Below are 25002 nucleotides of genomic sequence, written 5' to 3'. Positions count from 1 at the left end.
TAAGCCACAGTTACCTTATCTATAAAATGGAGCTAATGATGGTATCTTCCTCATGGCATTGTGGGCAGGAATGAACGACTATATAGGCAAGGCCTTTAAAATGGTGCCTAACGTGTGCCAAGGTAACTGGCAAGTTTTAACTATTACTCCTTCTACTTTGACTTTAGAAATTTGGGTGATTCATTTACCCTCTGTGAGCATTGCCTCCCTGGTCTGTAAGATGGGAATTATAATTATGTTCATTTTAGAAACCCACAGTAAAGTCAAATGAGATGATATGAAATAACTTTGTCAGCCTCATGTGCTACATAAATATAAGGCAAGGTGACTTTCCAGTCTTTCCTTCCTAGACGTCTGCGTCAGAACCCGTTCCTAGGGTTTCAGTTACTTCCCAAATACCAGTCGTTCGGTCTACTGCCACGTTAGGCAGCCTCTCACTGGGCCTACATTAGATACTGGTCACTGTGTCCCCCAAGCATCAGGAGACAGGGATGAAACCTGCCATGTGGTCTTCTAAAGTTCTTCTCTCAACCTCAGTGACAACAAGCAGCTTCCACCCTTCCCCGAGGTGGTGAAAGGAAAGGACAGATTCCCAGGTGTCTCGAGGAGCCCTTCTCACAAGGTGTCCACACTGTTCTCATGCCCACTGTGCATGAGAGGTTAAGAGCTGCATGACTGGTTTCTAGAAACCTGGGATAGAGCAGTTCTCACCCCTTGGTATCTCAGGGAAAACATCAGCTCGACACCCTGGTACACTGAGATGGGCCCCAGCCATGCAGGGACCCTCCAGCGTGCTCCAAATAAGGACAAAGAACGCCAACAGTGAGAGCTACACCGTAGCCCGTCACAAATTTTAGTTTCCTACATTCTGACTCCTTTTGTCAAAGATCGGCCCCGTTTTGATTCGTTTTGCCATCAGAGAACGTGATTTCCTCTCACCCTGACATGGGGTGTGCGAAGGTTAATTGCTGGGCTAGGAATAGGAATTAATCCAGTGACTGACGTATTCCCTGCAGCTGCAGGCGAGTTACTCAGAGTCTCCTGCTCACCTTACCTCCTTTGGGTGTCACCTGTGGGGGGCCATCCTAAAATGCCTGAAGATGCCAGTACAAATTGGATCAAAGGTCACTTCATCACAGGGTGCCCTTTCTCCAGTGTAGTTCTGATCCTCTGTACCAAAAACTTTCTGATTTCTGTCTTTATAGAGGAATGGAGAGTGCTGACTAATAGAATACTTCCTCTAAGAGAGAGTTTGCCAACCATTTCCTACATGGTGACAGCATTTTCAGAGAATGAGCATAAATCAGTATAAATACTCTAGCTTCTAGCAGGGCTTCCAAGGTTGAATTAGGAAGTACCACACTCAGGAGATACTCTAAGAGAAAGGCGGAATCCAAGGTCCGTGTGTTTGGGGAAAGTCAGTACAGTATTTCCTCCTCTTGGGTATTTATAATGAATAATTTTGTGGTAAGGGCTCGGAGAATCCTGCAGGAAAGAAACTGCTTAACCTTATTAAACCAGCATTTCCTAAACTTATTTGACCACTGTAGCCTTTCATATGTGAACAAAGCATTTATAACCTCTGGAAATAGTAATTCTAGAGAAATGCTAAAGGTTTCTAAATTGGAAGGCATCTTAGCAACCACAGAGTTCAACTTCCCTCTCTAATTCTACACCCAGTTCCGATGTGTGGGGTTTCCCCATACACACCCAAGAAATGGTCAGACACCAGCTGGTTCCCTACAATTCAGCTCAATTCTGACACTATCTGCCTGGATGTTGCATCAGATCCCACAGACTGAAGGCCCAGTCCTGTAAGACTGTTCCCCTTCAGACACCAACTGCAAGTCCAGGTTGTCATCTGTGCTTCTGATGAGCCAGCTGTACACTGGAGGTCCCAATAACCCCTCCTTGAGTTTGGTTAATTTGCTAGAGGTTCACAGAACTCAGAGAAATATTTATAAGATTACCAGCTTATTATAAAAGGATGTAATTCGGGAAGAGTCAAATGGAAAAGGTGCACAGGGCAAGGTATGAAGAAAGGATTCAGTCCTTCCATGCTCTCCTCAAGTCCACCACCCTCCCCACCCAGAAGTTCTGTGCCAAGAGGGGGAATGGAGACCAAATTCTCATAAATCACGGTATCACACTCCTCATGAAGAAACCCTACAACACGACAGACACACTTCCAGAGGTAGAGAACCAGAGGCTTCACAGTACAACCCATTCCTCCACCAGGCAACTTTCATAATGAATGAGAATTAGTCATTCTGGTAAGCCAGCCGATGGTAAGAGCACAAACGTCAGAGTCAGAAAGATGTGGATTTGACCTTTAGCTCTACCCTCCTTATGTGTGGCTTTGTGAAAGTTACTGGACCTCTCAGCTGAGCCTCCTCCACTCTGGTGTAAGGATGGTCATGATACCAGTTCTCTTAAGGTAGAGGAGAGGAATAAATAAAATAATCAATGTTAAGTGCTCGGTGCGGTAACTGGTATATAGGAAGTGTTCAATAAATGTTGACCATTATTATTATTCATCCTACACCTACTTTCCAGAGCAGAGCAGCACAAATCTATTACCATTTCCACTTGGCAGCCCTTCAGAATCACAGTTTTCTCTTCCCAAGCAAAATATCCTACGTATTGGACCATATGGTCTTGATGCCTCACCCATCTGCACACACACACACAAACCTTATGTTCCATAATAAGTTCATTTATAAAGAAGGTACACATACAATTGCAGTATGAATGTGTGTGCATGAGAAAATACACACACAAAATATTTTGAAGCATGAAGTAAAGATGAAAAAATAATACACTTTTACATTTAGCTTTCACTCAATATATTAGAATAACAATATTCTAGAGAAAGTGTAGCATACGATGTGCTTCATTGTTTTTTAAATCCTTAGTTTAACACTGAAAAAAGCAATCCACAAGTCATGTCAATACTAGATTCAGACAAGATCAGACGCATTCAGGGTGATATGGCTGTAGTCAAAAATAGAAAAAAGGAGACTCAAATGATCTTATCTGCAAAACAGAAGAAGACTCACAGACATAGTAAACAAACTTATGGTTACCAGGGGGAAAGAGGTTGGGAAGGGATAAATTGGGAGGTTGAGATTTGCAAATATTAACTACTATATATAAAATAGATAAACAACAAGTTTCTTCTGTATAGCACAGGGAACTATATTCAATGTCTTGTAGGAACCTATAATGAAAAAGAATATGAAAACAAATATATGTATGTATATGTATGACTGAAACATTATGCTGTACACCAGAAATTGACACATTGTGAACTGACTATACTTCAGTTAAGAAAAAAAAAAAAACAAACTAGCTTCAATGGCTGTCAAAGCTGAGAACAAAACTACTAAAGTAAGTAGATGCAATGGAAGACAAGGCAATAGCTGTACTCCCTGAGTCACCACACTTAACGTTCAGTTCTATACTTTTATGCAAATATTTGTATAAAATTCAGCTAGTAGATTTTCTTTCCTAATGTCAATCAGAAGTTCTTACAAGCTACCTGGAAGATGTTGCATTTTTATGTAGCTAATGAAAGTGTTAAAAACCCAGTAGAAAAAATTTAAGTAAGTTAGAAAGTTGTACATCCTTGTTTTTAAAATATGATATGAGGGTTTTCATAAACGCAGGCATGCATCATTTTCAGCAATAAATTAATTTTCATTTCCCCCCCAAATTCTCTCCTTTCAAATACTGTGTATTATTTCTCATTAATATGTCACCTTTCCCTTAAAGAGATAAATCAAGTATGTCTAATTTGAAAATATCTTCCTTGAGGCATTATTTCTGATAGACATTTGTCATCCCAGAAAAAGTCAACAAATTTGGATCACTTGTATTTTTTTTAATGTGAAAGTCATCTTCAATTTTGCCAACGTTTTGAAGTAATATGCCTTGAAATGACCAACAAGCTTCTAGGGGAGAGAATGGTCAGGACCTTGAGACTAAACAGAATCAGACAGGCAAGAAGGTTAATCTAGACAGGTTTATCAAAAGAAGCAGGAGGAAATTGGAGAAAGTGGGGCAGGAGGAATCTGGGAAATTCAGCTGCAGCCCCCAGTGGTTGCAACAGTACACACGGAGCCTCAGGCAGCAGTTAATAGACCAGCCTGCTCAGGAATCATGGAGGTCCCACAAGCACAATGGGGACTCAGACATGGAAACAGCATTTCAGCACCCAAGAGAACTGGAGGAAAGCAAGGAATGGCCCAGGTTCTAGGGGAACCAAGAAATCAGACAAGGTCTGTTACAGTAAAGAAATACAAGGCTGGACCCTGACCACAGCAGTGCCTGGACACAGTGCTAAGGTTTCCTGTTAGGTAAATCTTATCATTTCCCCGGGTAAAAGATGAAGAATCCAAGTCCTGGAGACTTCAATGCACCCCTTAAGGTCATACATCTTAAAAAGTGGTACAGTTAGGACTTGAACCCAGGTCCTCCAGCACCAGAGCTGCTAGTCTGAAGATGTGTTACATGTCCTTTCAGAGAGTAGGACCAGAGCCTGATTGTTAAACCAGAATATTAGGTCAAAAAAGAATCTGCAGCCAGGCTAATAAGGCTGAGATCCTCAAAATCCTGCATTTGGGACACATTAAATTCCCCCTGATTGCTAAGGAGTCTGGTTTCCATGGAGACTGAGGTGAGTCTGAACTGAATATGAGTTAAATGGTTCCAGCTTTGAAGACATGATATGGGGGAGGCAGGAAACGAAGCTCTCCTACTGTCTCATGTAATTCCTTATACAAAAGCATTTTACAGACAGAGAAACTGAGGCTCTTAAAAGGTAAATGAACTGCTCAGGACCACCCAATGAGTGAGAGAGAAGGCACTAAATCTAAGGTCCCTGACCTTAAGACTAAGGCCATTTTCATGGAACTACAGCTTCTTACACACATTCCCATCTAACTCCGAGTTCGTGTGATTCTACACCTAAGCAAATCTTTATTTAATGATTCGGGAAGTACATGTTAGCATCTTTTCTAATGGTGTATGTAGAGATGCAAATCCCCAGTCAATAAGGATCTACAGTTAACAGAAAATTCAGTATCAGCGAGCCTCAAAATGTAAGGAGTCTTTTCATATATTAATTAAGTGTAGTCTACTCTTCTCCTTCTTATCTATCATTGGATAACTAAATTCTCCCAGAGTGGTTAGGAGGAAGGAGTTCATTTTATCCAAGAGACTAAAAAACAAAACAAAACAAAACAAAGGTAACTAAAATGTAAAAAAGAAAGGAAAGAAAAAGACAAATTATGTGCAAACAAATTTTATACCACAGAAAACCAATTAGAAGATACAAAAAGGAGTTCAAGTTCAAACCCTCAGTCTTGACTTATAGGAAACGTGCTTTGGCAAAAATAATAGATCTCTAATCTAGATAGACAAACTGGCAGCATCCCCTCTCTAAATTAGATTTGCCTAAAACATCTCAATGGGCCATTCAGGTCACGGTGTGAACTCTGTTTCTGCCTCATTTTACAAACTAAAAGAAAACTGGATCGCACAGTCTCAGAATTAATATTCCCTGTCATGGGTGATTTTGGGTGGAACAGAGATCAAGAACTGCATTCTTGGTTAGCATGTGTGATGGAGAGGGATGTCTTGTTCTACCTGACTTTTCTCAGTTCAGTGGGTTATGTAGTAGGTTCTTAAAAACTACCCATTGGTTTGTTTTGGCCACTACTGTGAAGTCAGGGTTAGAGGATGGTGAAGACATGGGCCACCTCAGGGGGTCCCCAAGTCTTCTTAGTTGCGGTTTCAGCACCTGACAGTGGCTTCTAATCACTCAGCCATCAAGTCCACACTTCTCTACCTAGTCTTAAAGTTCCTTGAGATACTGCCTCCTCCTTCCCTTTCAGTTCTAACTTCCTTTGTGCCCCACCTCCCACCCCTCCTCTGGTCTAGCTACACATGCTTACTTCTCTAGTTTAGGCCAGTAAGCTCTATACTCTCTCAGAAATCTTGTTTGCTCTCCTTCCTACAAGAATGCCACCATAACTAATCCAACCCACATTACCTTCCCTGTCCCTGAAGTCTTAAGACACTCACAGTCAGTAACACAGTTTAGCACTCAACCCATCTGAGTATTTCATCTATTCTAGCCTTAACTCCTCAATTCACCTGCAAGCTCCCTGAAGACAGGGCATGGTCCTTGGTGTCCTCTCTTGGATGGGAAAGAGGCTGTATGGAAGGAAGGTAGATGGCCCAGTGAAGACAACTGAGCACACATACACTATTAATTTAATAAAAACAACCCACCAGCACTCTTGAAGATTAATGCAAGCACTAATTGTGTCTAACAATGGGCCTTAGAGCTGTGGGGTCAACTGTTCATGAAAGCAAGTATATTATCATGTTAGGTGTCCAGACATAGTAGGACTGGTTCCCATCAATTGAAAGGACCTCAAAAAGTTCATTCTGGCAGGAGAAGTACCCATTTTCATTATTGTGACCTAAAGACCAGGGACAGTCAGGCACGAAAGGTGTTAACACCAGCTCAGCATGTAAAACTGGCTGATGAGAAGGGAGAACTGTGAGCCAGTCACCTTTCTTTAGAAGATCCATTTGCAGAACTTAAATTTGCTGACATTTTACCCTCAGGCCTTTACCTGTTTGTGAAGATAAACTGCGGTTGAGTGAATCAAAATAATTTCACAGCAAACAGTCATTTGACCAGAGCAAGCCCACTGAGATATAGAGCTCCTAGTTGATTACCCACTTCCTGCCTCTATCAGACATGAATTTATTGATCAAAGGGGAAAAATGATTTGAAAACTAAGTGTTCATCCGAACTCCATTTCCTGAGTTATCCTGGGGTTATGGAGAGTTTCAGCTACAGAGTTATCACCAATAATCCATCTCTGTAGATGGTCACTAGATCTTTTTAAGTGTCTTAAACTCAGAACCACTGGAACAATTTTGGCCATTTTTGTTGCGTGTCTTCTTTTCTATAAAGACCAGTGGTTTCAATATGCATCTACAGACATTTGTAGATGGCCTGTAAGTATAGGGGCTTCAGGAGCTCATACTATTGATATTAAATAATGCACTTGTATTGTTCTTATTGACAATCATAAATTCTTCCCTCTTTCAATTATGTAAATTTCTTACTCATTCGCTAAGAGAGTGCCAGGTTGATGTCTGTATAATGTTAAATCAGTTAGGTTTGATGAACACAGTAGTGAATGATTCCTTTTCTGTGTTCATCTCTTGACAGCACATAACACATTGCCTGGCCAGCTACACATCAAGCACTTACATGTCCTGACACTGAGTGTTAAGGAAAAACATAATTTCCACTGTCATGCCATTCACAATCTAGTTGAAGAAACAGGCTTTGACTAGATAGATAAACACAAAACAACATATAGTTCAGAATTCTGTTGAGCACTAATAAGGGAAAAGTGCCAAAAAGGATAGATTGCACTGGGAATAAATCAGGAACCTTAATTTAGATTGGCAATCAGGGTACTCTTCTCTGAAGAAATAACATTAGTAACTGAACCCTGAAGGGAGAGTTGAGATTGGCCAGGTGAGGACTGGATGGTAAGCCTTCCAGATAGAGCATGTGCAAATGCCTGGAGACAGGGGAGAACTTAGTGCGTGTAAAGAACTGAAAGGAAGTCACTGGTGCTGAGGTGAATTAGGGGAGATGAGGGGGCAAGAGTAGCCAGTAAGGAGTATAAGTTTTACTATGGGAAAGAACTAAAGGAAAGCAGAGGACTAAAGCAATCTGATTTACATTTTTCCCAAACTCCTCCTCCTGTGTGCTATATGGAGAACTGGTTAGAAAGGACAAGATGAAATGTATGGAAAGCAGGAGATTATCACAGAAATCTAGAAAAAAAGTTGATGGTGGCTTGTTCTAGAACGGTGTCAGTAGAGATGGAAGAACTTGCATGGCATCGATAAATATTCTGGAAATGGAATCTAAGAAGAACTTGAGATGGACTGGATGTTTGGAATGAGGGTGAAGAAGCCAAGTTTAATGTCACATTTCTAACAAACAACTGACAGATGGGAGGGCTATTTATGAAGAAGAATTAAGAAGGAGTAGTTTGGTGAAAGTGATGGGGGGACCTAGTTTAGTTTGCTGTGTCAACAAGACATTCAGAAGAGAATATGTGAACTTTGATTAGAGATGGACTAGAGAAGTCAGAAGTCAAGTGTAAGCCTAGGAGCTGTCATACTGACAGTACTTACAGCCATGCAAAATGAGACCTTCCCAGCAAGACCATAGAGAAAAAAGGCTCAGAGTACAGACAGAGGAAGGGAAGTCAACAACAAAAGAACTAAAAAGGAGTAACAGAGAAAGGGGAGGAATAGGAAAGGAACTAACAGAAGAGAGAGATCAGCAGAGAGCACTGAATTCTCCTGACAGGTCTAAACAATGAGACTTCAGATTGTTCATTAGATTCACTGATTGTGGGTTGGTGGATTTGGGGTGTGACAAAAATAGTTTCAGTGGAGAGATGTAGAATGGAAACAAATTGGAGCAGATGGCAGATGAATAGGATACAAGGGAATGAAGACAGAATATGCAGGTAACTCTTTCTAGAAACTTTACTGTAAAAAGAGGACAAGATACAGGGCTGGGCTGCAACTGGAGACAGATTTGGAGTCAAGGGAGAGAGCGATCATCAGTGAATCTATGTTAATTGTGAAATTCTGCACAATTCTGTCTTAGCCTACATGCTCCAAAAATATGTCTGAGCAAGAGCTTAACATGTAAGTAGTTTATTTTACATTCAAACCCGAGGAAAGAGATTGGATGGCTAAAAAGAAGAAAAGAAGGAATGAGGGAAAGGCAACTCAAGAATGTATTATCAGCTGATTGCCACTGGAAACTGAGGCCCAGGTATGCTAGAGCCCCCTAAGGTGCCACTTAGAACACATTCAGAATTGCTCACCCCAGGAGTGGAAGAGTCCACCACCAGAAGAGTTGCCCCAACTCTCCTGTACCTCCTGATTTGCTCCATGCCCCAGAATGTTTGAGCAGACTCCTGTAAATGTCCCACTCAGAGGTGGTAGAAAAGCCCAAGATAGAAAATGAGAGCCCCCTAGTGTACCTGAGGCCAGCGTCTGCTAAGTTAAATCTGTATGTAGCTGGTTGTTACGGTAATCACTAGGGTAAAAGATGGAACAAGAGAATGTGAAGCAGGGCGCAGAGGCATCTGATACAATGTCTACCTTGATATTCATACATTCCACATCCTTTCTGGTCTGGAAAGATGAAATGGCTTGTGTCTAGTAGCTCATGCTAGAGTTGGCACGTACATTCTCCTGATTCCTGGCCTCCAGACCTCCCTGACTCTGTTTAAGATTAATTACTCCAAGTAGCCGAGATACCTGACAACTAAATTAACTAAATAAGTGTTTTCATACTTTCTTGGTGACAGATGCAAGAAGTGTTTTAGAAGCATCAACCAATTAACCTAACATTTTATGAACACATACTGTATTCCCAATCTGCACACAGTTGTATAGATTGTCAAAGAATATTAAATCTGGTCCTTGCTTTGATGTCTCATTAAAAGAATTAAAGAAATACTGCATAGACACATGGGAAGAGATCTAAAAATAGTAGAAGGCTGGATATGATTAAATAACAAATGTGGACTAGGACAGTGTCAAGCTAGCAGATGTTTAGTTATGGCAGTGTTTCTGTTGGGAATGAGCAGAATGCGATGGAGACCAGTCAGGAAAGCTATTTGTTCTGGAAAGAAACTTCAAACTCCAAATGCTAACAGAAGCTATCTCTGGTTAGTGATACTAGAGGTGATTTTTACTTTCTTCTGTAGATGTTTCTGTATTTTTCATAGGTCTCACAATAAATATGTATTACTTTTATAGTCAAAGAATGTATTTTTAAAAATAACCAAAGGATTTAGCAACTAGAACTCTCATGCATGGCTGATGAGAATGCAAAATAGGACAGTGGCTTTGCAGTTTCTAATAAAGTTAAACATACACTTAACAGCAACCTAGCAATCTCACTTGTAGGTACTTACTCTCTCCCTTCCTGTCTCTCACTCTCTCTCACACACACATAAAATACACAAATGTTTAAAGCAGGTTTTTCTATAACCACAAAAACTGGAAACAACCTAATTGATGAATGAATAAACAAACTGTGGTATATGCATACAACAGAAGACTAATTGGCAGTATAAAAAAAAACCAGCATCACAGCATGAATACTGATACATACAATAACATGAAACAATCTCAAATGCATTACACCGTATGAAAGAAGTTCCATAATAGATGGTTGCACTGATAGGACATTTTGGAAGAAGCAAAATTATAGAAACTGATCAGTGCTTGGTAGGGGTAGGAATAAGAAGGAGAGGGAACTACAAAGGGATAACGCTGTGATTTAGAGGGTGATGCAACTGTGCTGTATCTTGAGTGTGCTGGTGGTTAAACAGCGTTTTATGCTTATGTTAACTCAGATCTCTACACAAAACAGAGTTTATTTTCCAGCATGAAAAAAAATTTTAAGTAAATAACACAAAAATTCTTAATAGAAGCATGTTAACAGCTCTTTCCCACAAATGAAAAATAAAGGGAGATCATCTCAAGGGCTGTGGAAATAATAAAAAGAATTGACCAAGATGGGTTCTGTGTGGATCACTGGAAACTAAGAAGGAGCAAAACATCTGAGAACCATTACAGAGAATTCAGAGGCAGAATTCACTGACTCTCTGAGTATAGAAGCAGAGAACAAGACACTGAAGTCCACTTCAGAATCATAAACCCAAAAAGACACGTGATCTTTCACAATGATAAGTGTACCAGCAAAGGTACTTTAGCTTGCAAGCAATTAAGACCCACTGTGTCTTAGGTAAGCCCCACAGAGAAAAGGGAAATGCATGTGGGGAGTACTGGAAGGATTCTAAGTAACTCACAGGAGCGAGAGAAGTGCTGAACAATAGTGTGTCAGACAACTCGCATGTGCCAACTTGAAAATCTCCTTCACCACTGCTGTGGCTGCCAGTTCCACCCAAATTTCAACCAGCTTAATGCAGCTTAATTTCAACTGGACAGCACCTAGCCTGGCCTTGTGTACCTCCCTTTCCAGTCCTGGGACTTCTATTCCACCGTAAGAGATGCCCGGTAGGAACTTGCTGGACACTTACAAGTGTGCAAGTCAGAGTGGAACGTTAATACCACAGGGACACCTTCGAACAACACGAAGTAGGAGTCTATGGATAAATCCCTCCCCTTCTCCCCCATTCAGAGTGAGAGTTCTGATACCCACTTTGAAAATCTCCTAAATCAAGTCCTTGGCATTAAGGACCAGTCACCAGTAGTGGCAGGGAATTCAACAATTTAATCTTATACTGATGATCTTTCCTCCATCTCTGTTTCATTCCTCCTGTCCCAAACTCACTGAACTCATACTACCTACAAGCTAGCACTTATCTCAGGCTCTGATTCCTGGGGAACCCAGGCCAAGACAAGCAGGCCTTGGGAAGGAGCCAATATAGTTCTGGAAATTTCAGCTGTAGAATTGTATGGACTATCTCTTAAGAGTGATGGCATCAGTGGACTCATCTCTATCCAGCTCCTTCCCAGGAGAGTCTGATGGGCCCAGCCTGGTCACATGCCTGCTCTGGGGTCAAAGGGTATGGAACTCATGCCCTAATCTCAACAGAATCACTTGCAGAGGAGAAGAGGCAGTTCTTCAAAGAGTATGAAGAGGCTAGAAATAGGAAATGATTTAGGAAAAATTTGCTATCTATTTGCAATGTGCTTTTGGATCATGTTAACTTATCTTTTTAAAAAAAAAGGTATGTATTGTGGCATATTAGTACAGCTATGTGTCTGAAGTTTAAGTTTCTTTTCCCTACACAATCAATAGCTTACTGGACCCTGGTTAGAGCCTTAAAATAGAAAACATAAGCATGATTCAGGTATATTATGGGATTTTCTGGTAGGTTTTTCTGAAAGCTCAAAATTGATATTTTATATTTGGAAAGCTTAGGCTCTAGCCGTTGTTAAAATAGCCAGCTCATTTTTCACTCACTCTCATTTCGTCTCTTTCTAGGTTAATATCCAACACAGGCATTAAGCACTTGCCAGCTGTTCACAAGATTCAATCTCTCCAAAAGGTTTTACTGTAAGTTTGAAGAGCAGTTACCAACCCTTTACTCACCAACTGTCTTGCCCAACAGCCTCTCGGCCTGTAATATGCACTGTTAAGTCAGTATTCTCCAAATATGTTGCTCTGGGTGAGCAGAGGTAGGAAGGCCAACAGCAAGTGTCCTTGGTTTTACCTGAAGGCCAGCTAGTCTCAGATTGGAGGAAGGCAGTGAGCTCCTCAATAAGGCAGTTGTCAACAGAGCCAACTTGTAGCAAATCAGGAAGTCTCTCCTTCCTTCACTATGTAGTGCCTTACATACCTCCCCCTACCAACTCCCCCTTCCTCTCTTCTTCCCTCCAGAATTCCTATGCTGCCCTAGGCATAAAGAAACCACCTGACAAATTCACACCCACGTGTTAATGACAATACATTTGCCTTTTCCCAAGGTATCTGTATCTTGAAAGAGGCAGCAAAAAGGCAACGTGTAAAGGCAAGTTTATTTTCAATAGTGAAATTGTAAGAATCTGGACAGATGCAAAGGGAAGAGGTCGGGAAAAGATGAAATGAACTAAGAAACAAAGAAGAGAGAATGAGAGAGAAAAATAGAGAATCTTCCCAAATTTCTCAAATTGTTCCAAGCAGTTTAGTCCTTTTACTTTTATATGTTAGATTGGCCCCAACAGGGAAGCTTGAGGGATGGGGAGGTGGATACAAACAGAAAAATGGCTTTCTTCCTCCTTTCAATCAGAAAGAGAAAAACCAATGGTAACATTTTTCTGTGACCCAAGGAAAACAGAGAAGGGAAACTAGATGTACCAAGGGGATTGAGATGGAGGAAGATGGAGGCCCAACTAAAGTGAACAGAGGAGTTTGGGATGGAGACGAAAGGTCGGCTTAAGTGTCTTTGTCCTGTTGAGCTAGTACCAACAGCAAAAGCAAAGATAGTAAATGAGTATGTTAGAACCTTAGCACAGTGAGATTAGCAAAGAAAACTTTCAGAGTGGGAAGAGACTGCATGTCTGCAATTCCATTTTTAAGAAGAACTGATATACTCAAGATAAATTAGATATCATTTATTTCCCAGACTTTGATCTCATCACCCTTCAGAACAGTAACAATTCAAGCATGACCTCAGCAGAAGACACCACACCACGTGGACTAAATGTGGGGAGGTGACATCAGTAGCGGTGACGTCAATATCTATTTTGTCTGTACTTTCTTCTAGAGACATTCAAGACAACATAAATATCCACACCATTGAAGGAAATTCTTTCGTGGGGCTAAGTTTTGAAAGTATGATTCTGTAAGTAAAGAAAAAGAAAATCCAATGGAGTGACGTTCGGTTTTTCATTTAACGATTTCTTTCTCATAGTGGCATGCTCCTTTCTGGTTTAGGTAACCATGGCATTCCACCATCCCAGTTTCTCTCTTGTTCTGAGCTTTTCTCTCCTTTCCCATCTTTACGTTTCAGAATCATAACACGAAGCCCTGTTAATAATTGGTGATTCTGTGGTGCGATTCGAGTATTTAAAATTGCTCTTTGAATGCTGGTCTCCTGTGATGCAACATCTGTTCTGAGGGACAGAATAACTTATGCATCAATAAAGCTAGTTATTGCCTGGCCAGGCTTTTGTTGCCCAAAGAAAAAGATCAAGAAGGAGTCTGAATCAAGGAGATACGGATATTCCCTCATAACCAAGCCAAGCAGCCCTGTTCAGCCCCACGCTGAGCACAAGATGACTTCTCATTTTCTTGGAACAGTCACTTATTTTTTTTTATAACGAGCTTGAGTTACTCCCTCTAACTTTTGGGAAAGTTTTAAAGTGCAGTCTGCATCGTTGATGAACTACCTTCAGTTTGTGCCAGTAGCCTGCCTGGCAGTTCATCCCTTTTCAAAAATGGCCAGAGAAGAGGGCACAAGGGGTTATCTACGTGTTTTGGGGATTCATGGAAGTTAGATGCACAGAATGATATTTGGGACACTGGTAACTGCAATTACACCTGTAAGGAAAGTATTTCATCTTTATATTTCACAAATTGCGGTGTTTTTTAAAAATAGACGTGTCTGAGTTTTAATATGCCAATATGTAAGTTTAAATATGACAATATGTAAGTTTTAATATGCCAATACAAAAGGTAAGTTCTAGTCCAGAAAGAATTTAAGTTCTTTTTAAAGCAATAATATAAGCCAGAGACCCAGCTGCACTTAAAACAAACAAACAAAAAGAGGGGGTTGGTGGGGAGGGCAGAGAGAAATAGTAGGCAAATGAGGACATAGTGAAGAATAAAGCTAAGCACAGTATTTGATGTAAATTTATTTCAGAGAACAAATAGATTTGAGAGAGACTAGCAGAGAAACAGGATGTGTGAAGGAAAATAAAATCAAAGGCATGTATCCAGTGTACACAGTATTAGGACAAAAATTGTAGGTAATACCTAATCCTTTCACTTAAGATGCTCATGATATTTGAAATCTGTGTGTGTGTGTGTGTGTGTGTGTGTGCGCGCGCGCGCGCGCTGGAATAGGGTGATGGGGGTGTGAGAAGTATGAGAGAAAGGGAAAGCCAAAGAAATAAGCTAACTAAAATACAAGCAGTATGAAATTTGTGCAAAATAAAAGTACTTGTTCTAAGCGTAAAGAAGGAATCATGTGATATGAGGGGAGGGTTGAAGGAAGAGCTCAAAGAGGGAAGGCAGGCAGCTGAGAGAGGAGGTTGGATCAAGGATGGGTCTTAGAAGGTGAGTGGGATTTAGCCACCTCGTAGGCAGAAGACAAGCAGAGGAAACACTATCATCAGGGCCAAGAAGTTTAAAAAAAAAAATGATAAAAAGGAACTTTGGATAATGGTGAGTACCTGAGTAATACCAGCCTGGTGGGTTTTAACACAAACACAATAGGGAAAGGATTCCTGGGCCACACCATGGAGGGAGAAGGTCCATGATAAATGTCATCAGTTACACCTGGTTGCTTGTGCTTCTGTAAACCTTGCTCTCAACACAGGTGTCATTTTAAATAGAGTCATTCAGAATTAGTTAATGTAATAATGCAGAACATTATGTAGAAAATATATGAGTGGTAACCTGAAATTAATATAATGTTAGACATCAATTATCCTAATTTTTTAAAAAGTGGGCATGTGCTAATATTCTCATAGTTCCACACATTCACACACATCCACTTTGTCCAGAACACAAGACAGAAGGCAAGTCGTCCTGACCTACCTAGGCTTAATTCTTCCCAAGTAGGGGAAAAGAATTTGAGGAAGTAAGTGCCGTTAACAGTCTCGCAAACCCAAACCTACAAAAGATGCGTGGAGGTCATAGCTTTCTTCACTGACTCCTGTTCATGGACACTGTGTGCTTCCCCAGAGTTTAGAACAGACTCTCCTAGCAAGAACAGCTTTCCTAAGAGCCAACACTTCTCAGACACGTCTCTATAAAGGACAAATTCACATTTGTGAGAACAGGACCTTTTTTTTTTTTTTTAACTCAGATGGCCCTTAATCAGAAAACCCACATTCACTACAATTTAAGTCTCCAATTGTTCTTAGCTTGGGTGCTCTGTCTGGATTCAGGGGTACTTTGTCCCCCTAGGGACATCCTAGGGTACTCAGGAAAACAAACGAAAAGAGCCTGCCAAAATGGCTCTCATACCTAAAAGAGCTTTCTAAGCACTGGCATTTTCTAAAATCCCAAAGCCCTGTTTGTTCTATACATATATTAAAAAAAAAAAAAAAAAAAAAAAGACAGCCCAGCAATGAAGAATTATCAGACGCTGGTAATGAGGTAATGAGGGAAACGAGAAATAAAAGCCTACCACGAGGAAACCACTGAGCCCTTCCCCACCCTCTACCCCCAACTCTCCAGCCATAAAGTCTGAACAGGGTAGTACCCAGCTATGGCCGACCAGCAGATGGACTCATTCAGAAGGAATAAAACGAGGTTACACGGTGCCAGGTCCCAGCACGCCCTGGCCACAGGAACTGCTCACTTCATGCGTGTTTCATCCCTTCTTCACTTGGCTTCCATCTCATGTGCCCGCCCCCAGAACCTTCATTCATTAGGGTGAGGGCAGACTCTGCTTCACGGACCTCCTGAGACTTCACTGAGTGAACACGCTAAGTGAACACACTAGGGAAGGGACAAAAAAAGATTAAGGAAAATCGTGATTCAATTATTCCTTAGCTGACGCTCTGCCCTGTTTGTCATCATTATTGTCATGAGGTTGGTTTTAAAACCAGCATTACCTCTCTTAAAAGAGTAGGCATGCATTTAGTAAACATCGGCTTCTCTGTTAGTATTTCGAGAGTCCTACTGCCTAACGTAAACTCCGGGGCAGGAATTCTGGACATAATTTATTTTTTTGCAGAATGATCCATTGTTGACATGGAAAATTTCACTCCCTCCCCATAGAATGGTATCTATTAAGAAAATCTATAAAGACAAAGGGCTACTTTGAATACAGAAATTATTTTAAATTAGTTTGTATTTTATTTAATCATAGCAACATTTTATTTGCAGGACATAAATGTGCAGAAAATACTAATTATCTAGTCTATAGAAGAATAAATAGGCAGAGGCCATACAGATTTGCACACTGCTTTTGTTGGAGTAAGCATCAGCCAACTACAGCCCATGAGCCAAATCCGGTCCATGACCTAAGCTGGTTTTTGTAAGTGAACATTTTGATGACAGAGAACACACTGAACCTAAATTAAGCAGAATGTGACCCCGAACAACAGAAAAAAAATCCATTCTTTTCAATAATAGGCCTACGTTACAATAAAGAGAAAATTGTACTCACTTATTACATGTTAAATTTTGTCAATAAAGATTTCATGGGAATTGTTTTATAAGCACCTATGTAAGGGACCTATGTAGTATTCTCCATTTTGCTTCTTGGTCCACAAAACCTAAAATTTACTATTGGGCTCTTTACAGAAAAAGTTTGCTGAGCCTTGTGTTTGAACCAAAACCCCCAGGGATCCACATCCCACAGGTTAGGGGCAGCTGCTCCAGCAACTGTCACCACCCGAAGATAAGCTGACCAGTCAGTTCCAGGGACAAATGGGTAGGAATGGGGCAGGCAGGATGTAGGGGTAGCCATCCGAATCCACCCATAGGTTGCTCATGTTTTAAAAGATGTGCACTACTTCCATCTGGACTTTTAGCTCACTGGCTTCCAGGAGGGAGAAAAACACATACAGTTATTCTCCTGTGATTTTAAGCATCTCGAGCTACTCCTCACAGCACCCGGAATAGTCGATGTCCCCCCCACACAGGAGCTTCTCTGGGATTAGCCTTTGGAACAGTGTCATTTGTAAATCCACCGAGCCTGACAAGGAAACGGACCTGACAGCAAATCAAGACCAAGTGATCAGAGGCTCTTCGGGCAGGCTAAGCTCTCCCGACCTTGGAATTCTGTTTTTGTGTTCAGGTCCATCCAGGAGCACCGCAATGCAGAGCTGTCAGCCCAAGGTGTCCTTGGGCTGCCCTATCCAGGCCAGTCTGCCCACTGACCTTCTCTGCACCATCAGGGTGACTGTTCCACATCCAGCCCCACTGCCCCCAGAGCCTCCTCCCGTGCCCACTCACACCGCCTCACCCTGCCACAGCCCACAGTCTGTCTAATTGATTTCTCTTCCTTTCTGGCTTAACCCAGAGCCACCTCCACAAACCTCCAATAACCAGGTCCGTATGGGTCACAGAAGAGGTTCAGGTTGTCTGACAGCTTAATTAGATCACTTTTGATGACAGTCAGGCCTGCTGCTGTGAATAAGCATGGGTGAGAGATTTGAGGCCTTAGAGGAAGGTGGTACAAAATGCTTTTTCTCTGTCTTATGAACACTTGTTCAATAATGGTATGGTTTCTGTCCTTCAGGATGAGAAAGATCTCTGCCTGCTCCCCCCACGGCACTGTCTGCACACGAATGATGTGTGCAAAGTCCTTCCGGGATCCAAGCTGCTCTGCCTAAGTGTGCCTTTTCAAAATTACATTTCGTTTCTCTGAATAAGTAATACATGCACATAATGCAAACTGCCAATGTTACAAGATGTTGTATAGTGATAAATCAGTCTCCCTCCCAACCCTGTCCCAGAGTCTTAAGGGTGGTATTTGATTTATGCCACTAACCTGTGCTGTCTGACCTTGCCCCAGTGTTTCCAATTATGAGATCCCTGTATTGTTTGCATCTGACTTTATTGGTTTTTTAATGGATCTTTTATTTCAGATGGCTGAGTAAGAATGGGATTCAAGAAATACACAACTGTGCATTCAATGGAACCCAACTAGATGAGCTGTAAGTAGCCCTGACTCTTCTTCCAGGCCATTTAGAGGGAAATGGCTCTTACAACAGTGATGTTTATGTGGCTTTATGTTTCTCTTCTTCTTTCCTCAACTCCATCCCCAGGAATCTAAGTGATAACAATAATTTGGAAGAATTGCCTAATGATGTTTTCCAGGGAGCCTCTGGACCAGTCATTCTGTGAGTAGCCTCCCTCATTTCCATGTGAGAGATCAGCATCTCTAAGTTAGAAGTCCACTTTCTCCAATTCAGGGACACTTTCAAGACAAGGCTGGCTATTAAGATTAAATTTTATTTGTGTCACCTGCAAAGATTTATAGGACAATTTAGGGCTGATCCACATTCTAACTTTCACTAAAATAACAACAATAATAATAACAACTAACATTCAATGAGTACTTACCAAGTCTCAGATAGTCTTTTAAAAGCTTAAGATGCATTTTCTAATTTAATCATTACCATAACCTCTGTGGTAGAGGCCATTATCTCCATTTTAGAGGAGAAAAAACTAGCTTCTCTGGAGGGGTTAAGTCACCCAAGGTCGTGGAAATTGTAGAGCACAGATTTAACAGAAAACTAGTCTGATTCACAGTACAGACCCTTAACCACTCTCTATACATCTCTTCCCTGAAAGAGAAAGCAAAGTTCTCCTTCGTCTCCCTCCATGTCCAGGAGTGTCCCTCAATCCAGTGAGATACACACATGCATTCATTTCTGGATCCTCTTTGCTTCGATTCTAGATCTCTTGGGATGCATTCAGTGCCTCCTAGCCCTGCATCAGCATCTCTCCTCCTATTGTTGCTTCCTCATCTCCATTTCTCTCACCAAGAGTGGCTTTCCCCTATTCTCATCTGCCCCATCCTTCCACAAGAGTCATTCTCACCCCTGCCTTCCCCCATGACCTCAGCCAACAGTGAATTCCACCTCCTGGGACTCCCACAGCTTTCAGGGCTGCGGGGGCAAAATCTGCACGAGATTTTTTAAAAGGTGTTCTCCTTGGCTCTAAGCAAGACCTACTACATCTATTGACAAATGTACTGCAGGAAGAGGAATCCAGAAGGGAGGAGTAAGATGCAAGAAGAAATGGTGAGTAAGTAAATAGATAAACATGTGAATAAATCTGAAGGTTTGCTAGATGATCCTCCAAAGCCTAAGGTCAGGTCGGGCATTTGGGAGCCACTAACCTGCACCTCTTATTTGGCAGTGAGTATATAGGTTACCTACCTGCCAACCTACCATCTATCACCATAATTTTCATAAAAACTTACACCGTTGACCTTTGAACAAAATGGGTTTGAACTGCGCCAGTCTATTTATATGTGAAGTTTTTTCAGGAAATATATACTATCTGCAGTTGGTTGAATCCCTGATGCAGAACTGTGGATGAGGAGATAAGGAGGGCAGGGCTAGGGAACTCGAGCATCCACGAATTCTGACATCTGCGGCGGGTCCTGGAACCAATCCCCTACGGACACCAAGGGGTGAATGTGTTCTCCTTCAGGTTGGGACCCATGCATTCGCTCTTTGAGATCCTGTATGGTAAAGCAGAAACTCCATAGATGGTTCTTGGTGATAAAGGATATGTTTTGACCCTTATAAGACTATTCGAGAATGCCTGGTTTGAGATGGGCAATAGATACAAAAGAAGGACATGATAAGCTTGATTAAAGCAGAGATATCAGAGCAAACAACCACAGATTAAAACCAGTTCTCTCACCTCTCTAGGCCTCAGTTTCCTCACCTAAAAGAAGCGAAAACAGCAATCCCTATTTCCTAACATTGTTTGAAGCTTAATAATATTATATATTCTTATAAGGGGGAGTCAGACGATATAACTAAATATGCAACTTAATATAGCAGGTCACCATGTACACTATGAAGCACCACGTAGGGCACCAGGGGTAACAAATGGGGAGCCCCAGGCCCACAGTCCCCTCAGGCAAATACAGCTGTAATGTAGATATTACATGCAGAAGGCTTACTGGGGAGTGCTTGATGGAAGGAGAATCAGGCTCAGAGGGAAACTGAACTAGAATGCATTTGCAATGCAAGTTCCAGCTGATCCCACAGGGAGTTCTGGAGCTAAAATGGCCCTTCGAAGTTGTACTGAATTAAGGCAAGGGGCCAGCCCTCTTCATCAGCAGTCATCCGGTGCAAGGCTTTTGGCGGGGGGCAGGGCAGTTCCCAGAGTAGACCCCAGCATGCATGGTCCTCCAATGCCCTCAAGCAGTGTGGTTCTAAATTTGATCATGTATTGGAATCACCTAGCATGCTGGCAAAACCCTAGTGGCTGATCTCCACCCCCAGAATTTTTGATTCAGTAGGTCAGGGGTGGGCCTGAGAATCTGCATCTCTAATAACTTTGCAGGTGAAGCTGATGTTACTGGTCCAGAATGCACACTGAGAACCACTGTCCTAGAACCAACGCCAGGAACTGGGAAGCTGGGCCCCATTTCCCAAGTATCTCCTCCAAGAGTGAACTGTGGTCGGTCTTCCCCCTCAGCAGGCTCAGGTCCTTGCCCCTGCTAGATGCAGACAAGGGATACTAAGGGAGTTAGAGGGGGGCACCCAATCCAATCATAACTTTGCCTGAAGGCAAAACTTTCAGTTGAGTGAAAACCTGGGAGCCTCTGAAACACCTGAGGGTGCAAGGAGATGATGTTCTGCTGCAAAGAGAAATAAATGTTGAGAAAGCCAGGGGCACACAGACAGGCTCCACTGAGTTTCCGCAGAGCAGCCTAGCATCCTGATTTTCCCTCCTGAGCCTTGACCTTGAACAGCAGCAGCCATCTGCGTTTTCACCTGATATTCTGAACTCACTGAAGTTTTGGGTTTTTTTTTTTTTTTCTTTTTAAGCAATCAAGCAATTGCTGTTTCCTTGGGAAATCGTTTCCTGTGGGGGAAATTTAATGCATTGCCTTTGCAGGCTGGAGCCAGTACAATCATATTCTGATGGTTTATCAAATTGATTTGGCTATAGCTCAGATTCATTTGATAGTTCAGATTCAAACACTGAGTTATTTGTATAAGAATGATTCTCTTCCATTACCAGTGTACCCACAGTCCTATAGATAGTAAATTGCCTTTTTATTCCGCCTGGGATCATGAAAAAGAGGTCTTCTAGCCATCTGTCAGTGTAGTATACACCAGAAATGTGCTCTCACTTATGGAAATGATTGACCTGTAATAACATCTTTTCTGGGAAAAATAGAAATTGTTCAAATCAAATTTGTGGCACTGGCTATCACACACTTTATTAAATGGGGCACAGAGCACAGTTTAACTCCTAGCTCTCCTGCCTCAGCATCTTATTACTGACTGCTGTCCCCCTTTCTACTTTGTATCTCAAAATCAAGAATCTGAACGATGTTGAAACAGTTCAGGATTACTAAATCACCCCAGCACCAGCCATCGTCTCGTCATGTCTCCTATTCATACTTTCCAGGATTTAAATTCTCAAAACCAGTCCCTGCCAGAAAGTAGCATGTGCTGAAATGTTAACCAAAGTGGCATCTTAAGAAGAAAGACTGCAGTCATGAGACTAGCCTGAAAGATAAGGATTAAAAACACCAGCACATCACTACCCCTTTCCCCTTGTCCAGCCTACCAGCCCCAGGAACAACGTCAGTAATAAATATTCTCACCCATTCACTGAGCATATTAGGGCTTGCACTGTCTTACACTTAGGAGATGCTGACTGAGCACCTACTAAGTGTCTGGTACTATACTAGATTTAAGGACAGAGAGATTTAAAAACAACAGTACCTGCACCATCCTGTCTCTTTCTGGTAGAGGGACAAATGATACTGCCCAAAACCAGAGGCTCTGCAGAAATTTTCACGGGAGGCTACAGTAACAGAACAGATGCCCATACATCTTTGCCATGTGACACAGTGACTTTTAACAGATGAAGCGACAGTGTGAGGGGAGGGAAACTTTTAAATCATGCCTGAATTTCTGCAATGGCTACTTCACCCCCTTCCTACCTTCAGTCCTGTCTCCTTCCAATTCATTTAACAATAAATGAACACCTACTATGCACCAGGCTTGAGGTTCTCAAGACTGATCTTACAAAATCACTTCTTTCAATAAGTCATCCTTCCACTCATAGAAATTCCCAACATTTCTGCTTGGCCTTCTGGGCTCAGAAATGGAATCCCTTCCTGTGGTTCCCTTTATTCCTCAAAACATGGTTTTCCAGAATCACCCTTCTGAAAACCCCTCACTGCCATGCTCTGTGTTCTGGGCTTCTCTCCAAGCCTGCTTTTAGCCAGTCATCACAAAACCCCCTTCTATGAAGACATCAGTAACTGAGAATATCTTATTTTGTTACTCCCCCTAGGGATGTCTGCATCCTAAGAGTGGAAAGTGCTTTTACAAAGGAATTAAAAATCTAACATTAGATTTCCAAGCCACGTGGAAGATCTGAGCCAGAGAATGGACTCTGTGCATCTGTGTCTGTGTGTGCATGTGTGTGTTAGGGGAACAGAGAGCAAAAGTGGGAATATTTGTAGTTAAAGTCACAAACCACACTGAACAGTATCCTCTTATCTTTGTCCTTGTTGATATAAACGTCTATGGATTTTTCTTAATTCACGGAGGTACCAGAGAAACATTTTTTTCTGCCAGTCCAACATGTGGCAGTCTTGATAGGTTCCATGTTTGCTCACTCCACCAGTATCCAGTAAGCTTGAAGAAAACACTTCCACAAACACTTTGATTTCCCTACCACCCAGGAACCACTTTTGCTAAAGACTTTTGCTTTACCAAACTGAATGTGCATCTCTCTCCTACCAACCACACCCTCCTTTCAACATCCACCAGCAGAAGATCTGGATCCCAGGACACTGACAAGATGCCACCTAGTGCAATTGACATCGGCTTATATATTTTGCAGCTATGATGAGGAGGAATCCAAAATACAAGCTAGCTCCAGAACACTGAGCAGACAGAAAGGCACCAACGCTTCCCAAGCAGGCTTCCCCATCCAACACCTAGTCACTGGATTGTATGCAGGTCGATCCACCCAACACATTATTCTACTTGTTCACTAATCCATGTCTATCTCATTGTCAACTTTGCACAAGGTGGCTCCCTTCCTTGGTGCCTTTGATACTCTCAGTCACATATAATTGCCTGTTGCAGAAACACCATTTGGCTGAGCTCTCTTCCAAACCACATTTCTTCTCTCAGTCTGCCTTGCATTTTTCTCTCTATAGAATTGCTCTCCTGTAACATTTGCTTCAACCGCTCATTTTTATAATGCTGCTCAGGCATCTCTGCTAATCAGACAACTATCTACTGAGCAGATTTCATGAGCCCAGCCCTGTTCCAGTTACAAAGCAGGACACAAAAGTCTCTTAATAATGTCTGCTCTCAGAGCATCTGAAATCTGTCTGAGGAGACAAAACAAATATACATGACAAGTGGAATGGTATGAAACAATAGAATAGAGAACACAAGGAACTAGATTCTTTGTAACTGCTAGAAGTCAGAGGATATCATCACAGTTGGCTGGGGTGATCTATCCATTCCCTTTCCCAGTCCTCCATCAGTGCCACCCCAGGCATATCTTCGAACAAAGCAACAACTTTCTGGGTGCTTACTCCATGAAAGGCACTGCTGAGAATGCAAGGATCCCTCTGCCCTCATGGAGAGAAAAAATGCAAATACAAAGAGCAGTACATTAAAGCAAGAGATAGAAAGGCAGAAAGTATACGGACTACAATGCTACTGCGCTCTTTATGGCTTTCAAGGAAAAATACCTGTTCAGCTGTTAGAAATGATGGAGATGATGGAATCAGAAAACTTAGTGGCTTAAAACAACCATTCCATTTTGCTCACAATTTTGCATTTTAGAAGTGTGAGTGGCTTGTCTCTCATCTATGTGACTTCAGCTTGGGTGGCTGGGTCTGGGGGATCTCCAGCTCCAACTCGTCCCCTTCACTCACATGTCTGGTGCATCTCTGCTCCTTGGTATCTCTCTACATGCACACATGCACACACGCACGCGTGCGCGCACGCACACACACACTGCATCACATCCTCCAGGATCCTCTGCACATGGCCTAGACTTTTTGCAGCATGGCAGGATCAGGGCATTCAGAGTCCATTCACGGCAGCTTAGGGTTCTATAAGGCCCAAACAGAAGCTGTCAGTGCTCTTGAAGGCAAAGTCCAGAATTGGTATAGCAACACTTTCATCATACTCTGTTGTAGTCCAAAGACATCACAGTCCAGCCTAGATTCAAGGGAAGGGCAAACGGACCCTCTGTGGAAGAGTATAAAGAATCTGTAGTCATCTTTAATTGAACACAGAGTAAATGAGAGAATATGATGGCATTGCATGGAATATAAATTTTTTCTATTTTGGGGAATCTTCAATTAATGTGATTTTTGCATATTCTAAACTCAAGTGGGAGAAGGCATAGCTAAGAAAAAAAAATCATCTTCTGCTTTGTATGCTTGCTTTCAGAAATATGAAAGATGTCCCTGGCAGGTAATAAATAATTGCCCTGGTTTAAATTGTTCCTGAAGAACTTTTTGGTACACTTTCATCTCATTCTTTGGA

At 41.8% G+C, this 25002-nt stretch overlaps 1 protein-coding gene across 4 annotated transcripts in view; it reads left to right on the top strand.

Annotated features, from left to right (window-relative positions):
- Positions 1-25002, top strand: part of FSHR (follicle stimulating hormone receptor) — a 152678-nt gene that overhangs the window by 117219 nt on the left and 10457 nt on the right. For 3 of the 4 annotated variants that reach the window (XM_032497495.1, XM_006185785.2, XM_032497497.1), the window contains exons 5-8: positions 12092-12163; positions 13353-13430; positions 18358-18426; positions 18538-18612. In XM_032497495.1, the coding sequence (XP_032353386.1) occupies positions 12092-12163; positions 13353-13430; positions 18358-18426; positions 18538-18612 (294 nt within the window). The remainder of the gene's footprint in view (positions 1-12091; positions 12164-13352; positions 13431-18357; positions 18427-18537; positions 18613-25002) is intronic. The other variant, XM_032497496.1, reaches the window with a different exon arrangement.

The sequence above is a fragment of the Camelus ferus genome, chromosome 15, assembly GCF_009834535.1.
Source record: "Camelus ferus isolate YT-003-E chromosome 15, BCGSAC_Cfer_1.0, whole genome shotgun sequence".
In the NCBI taxonomy this organism is placed as follows: Eukaryota; Metazoa; Chordata; class Mammalia; order Artiodactyla; family Camelidae; genus Camelus; species Camelus ferus.
The sequence above is the reverse complement of the archived record's forward strand: the minus strand, read 5'-3'. Positions and strand labels throughout refer to the sequence as shown.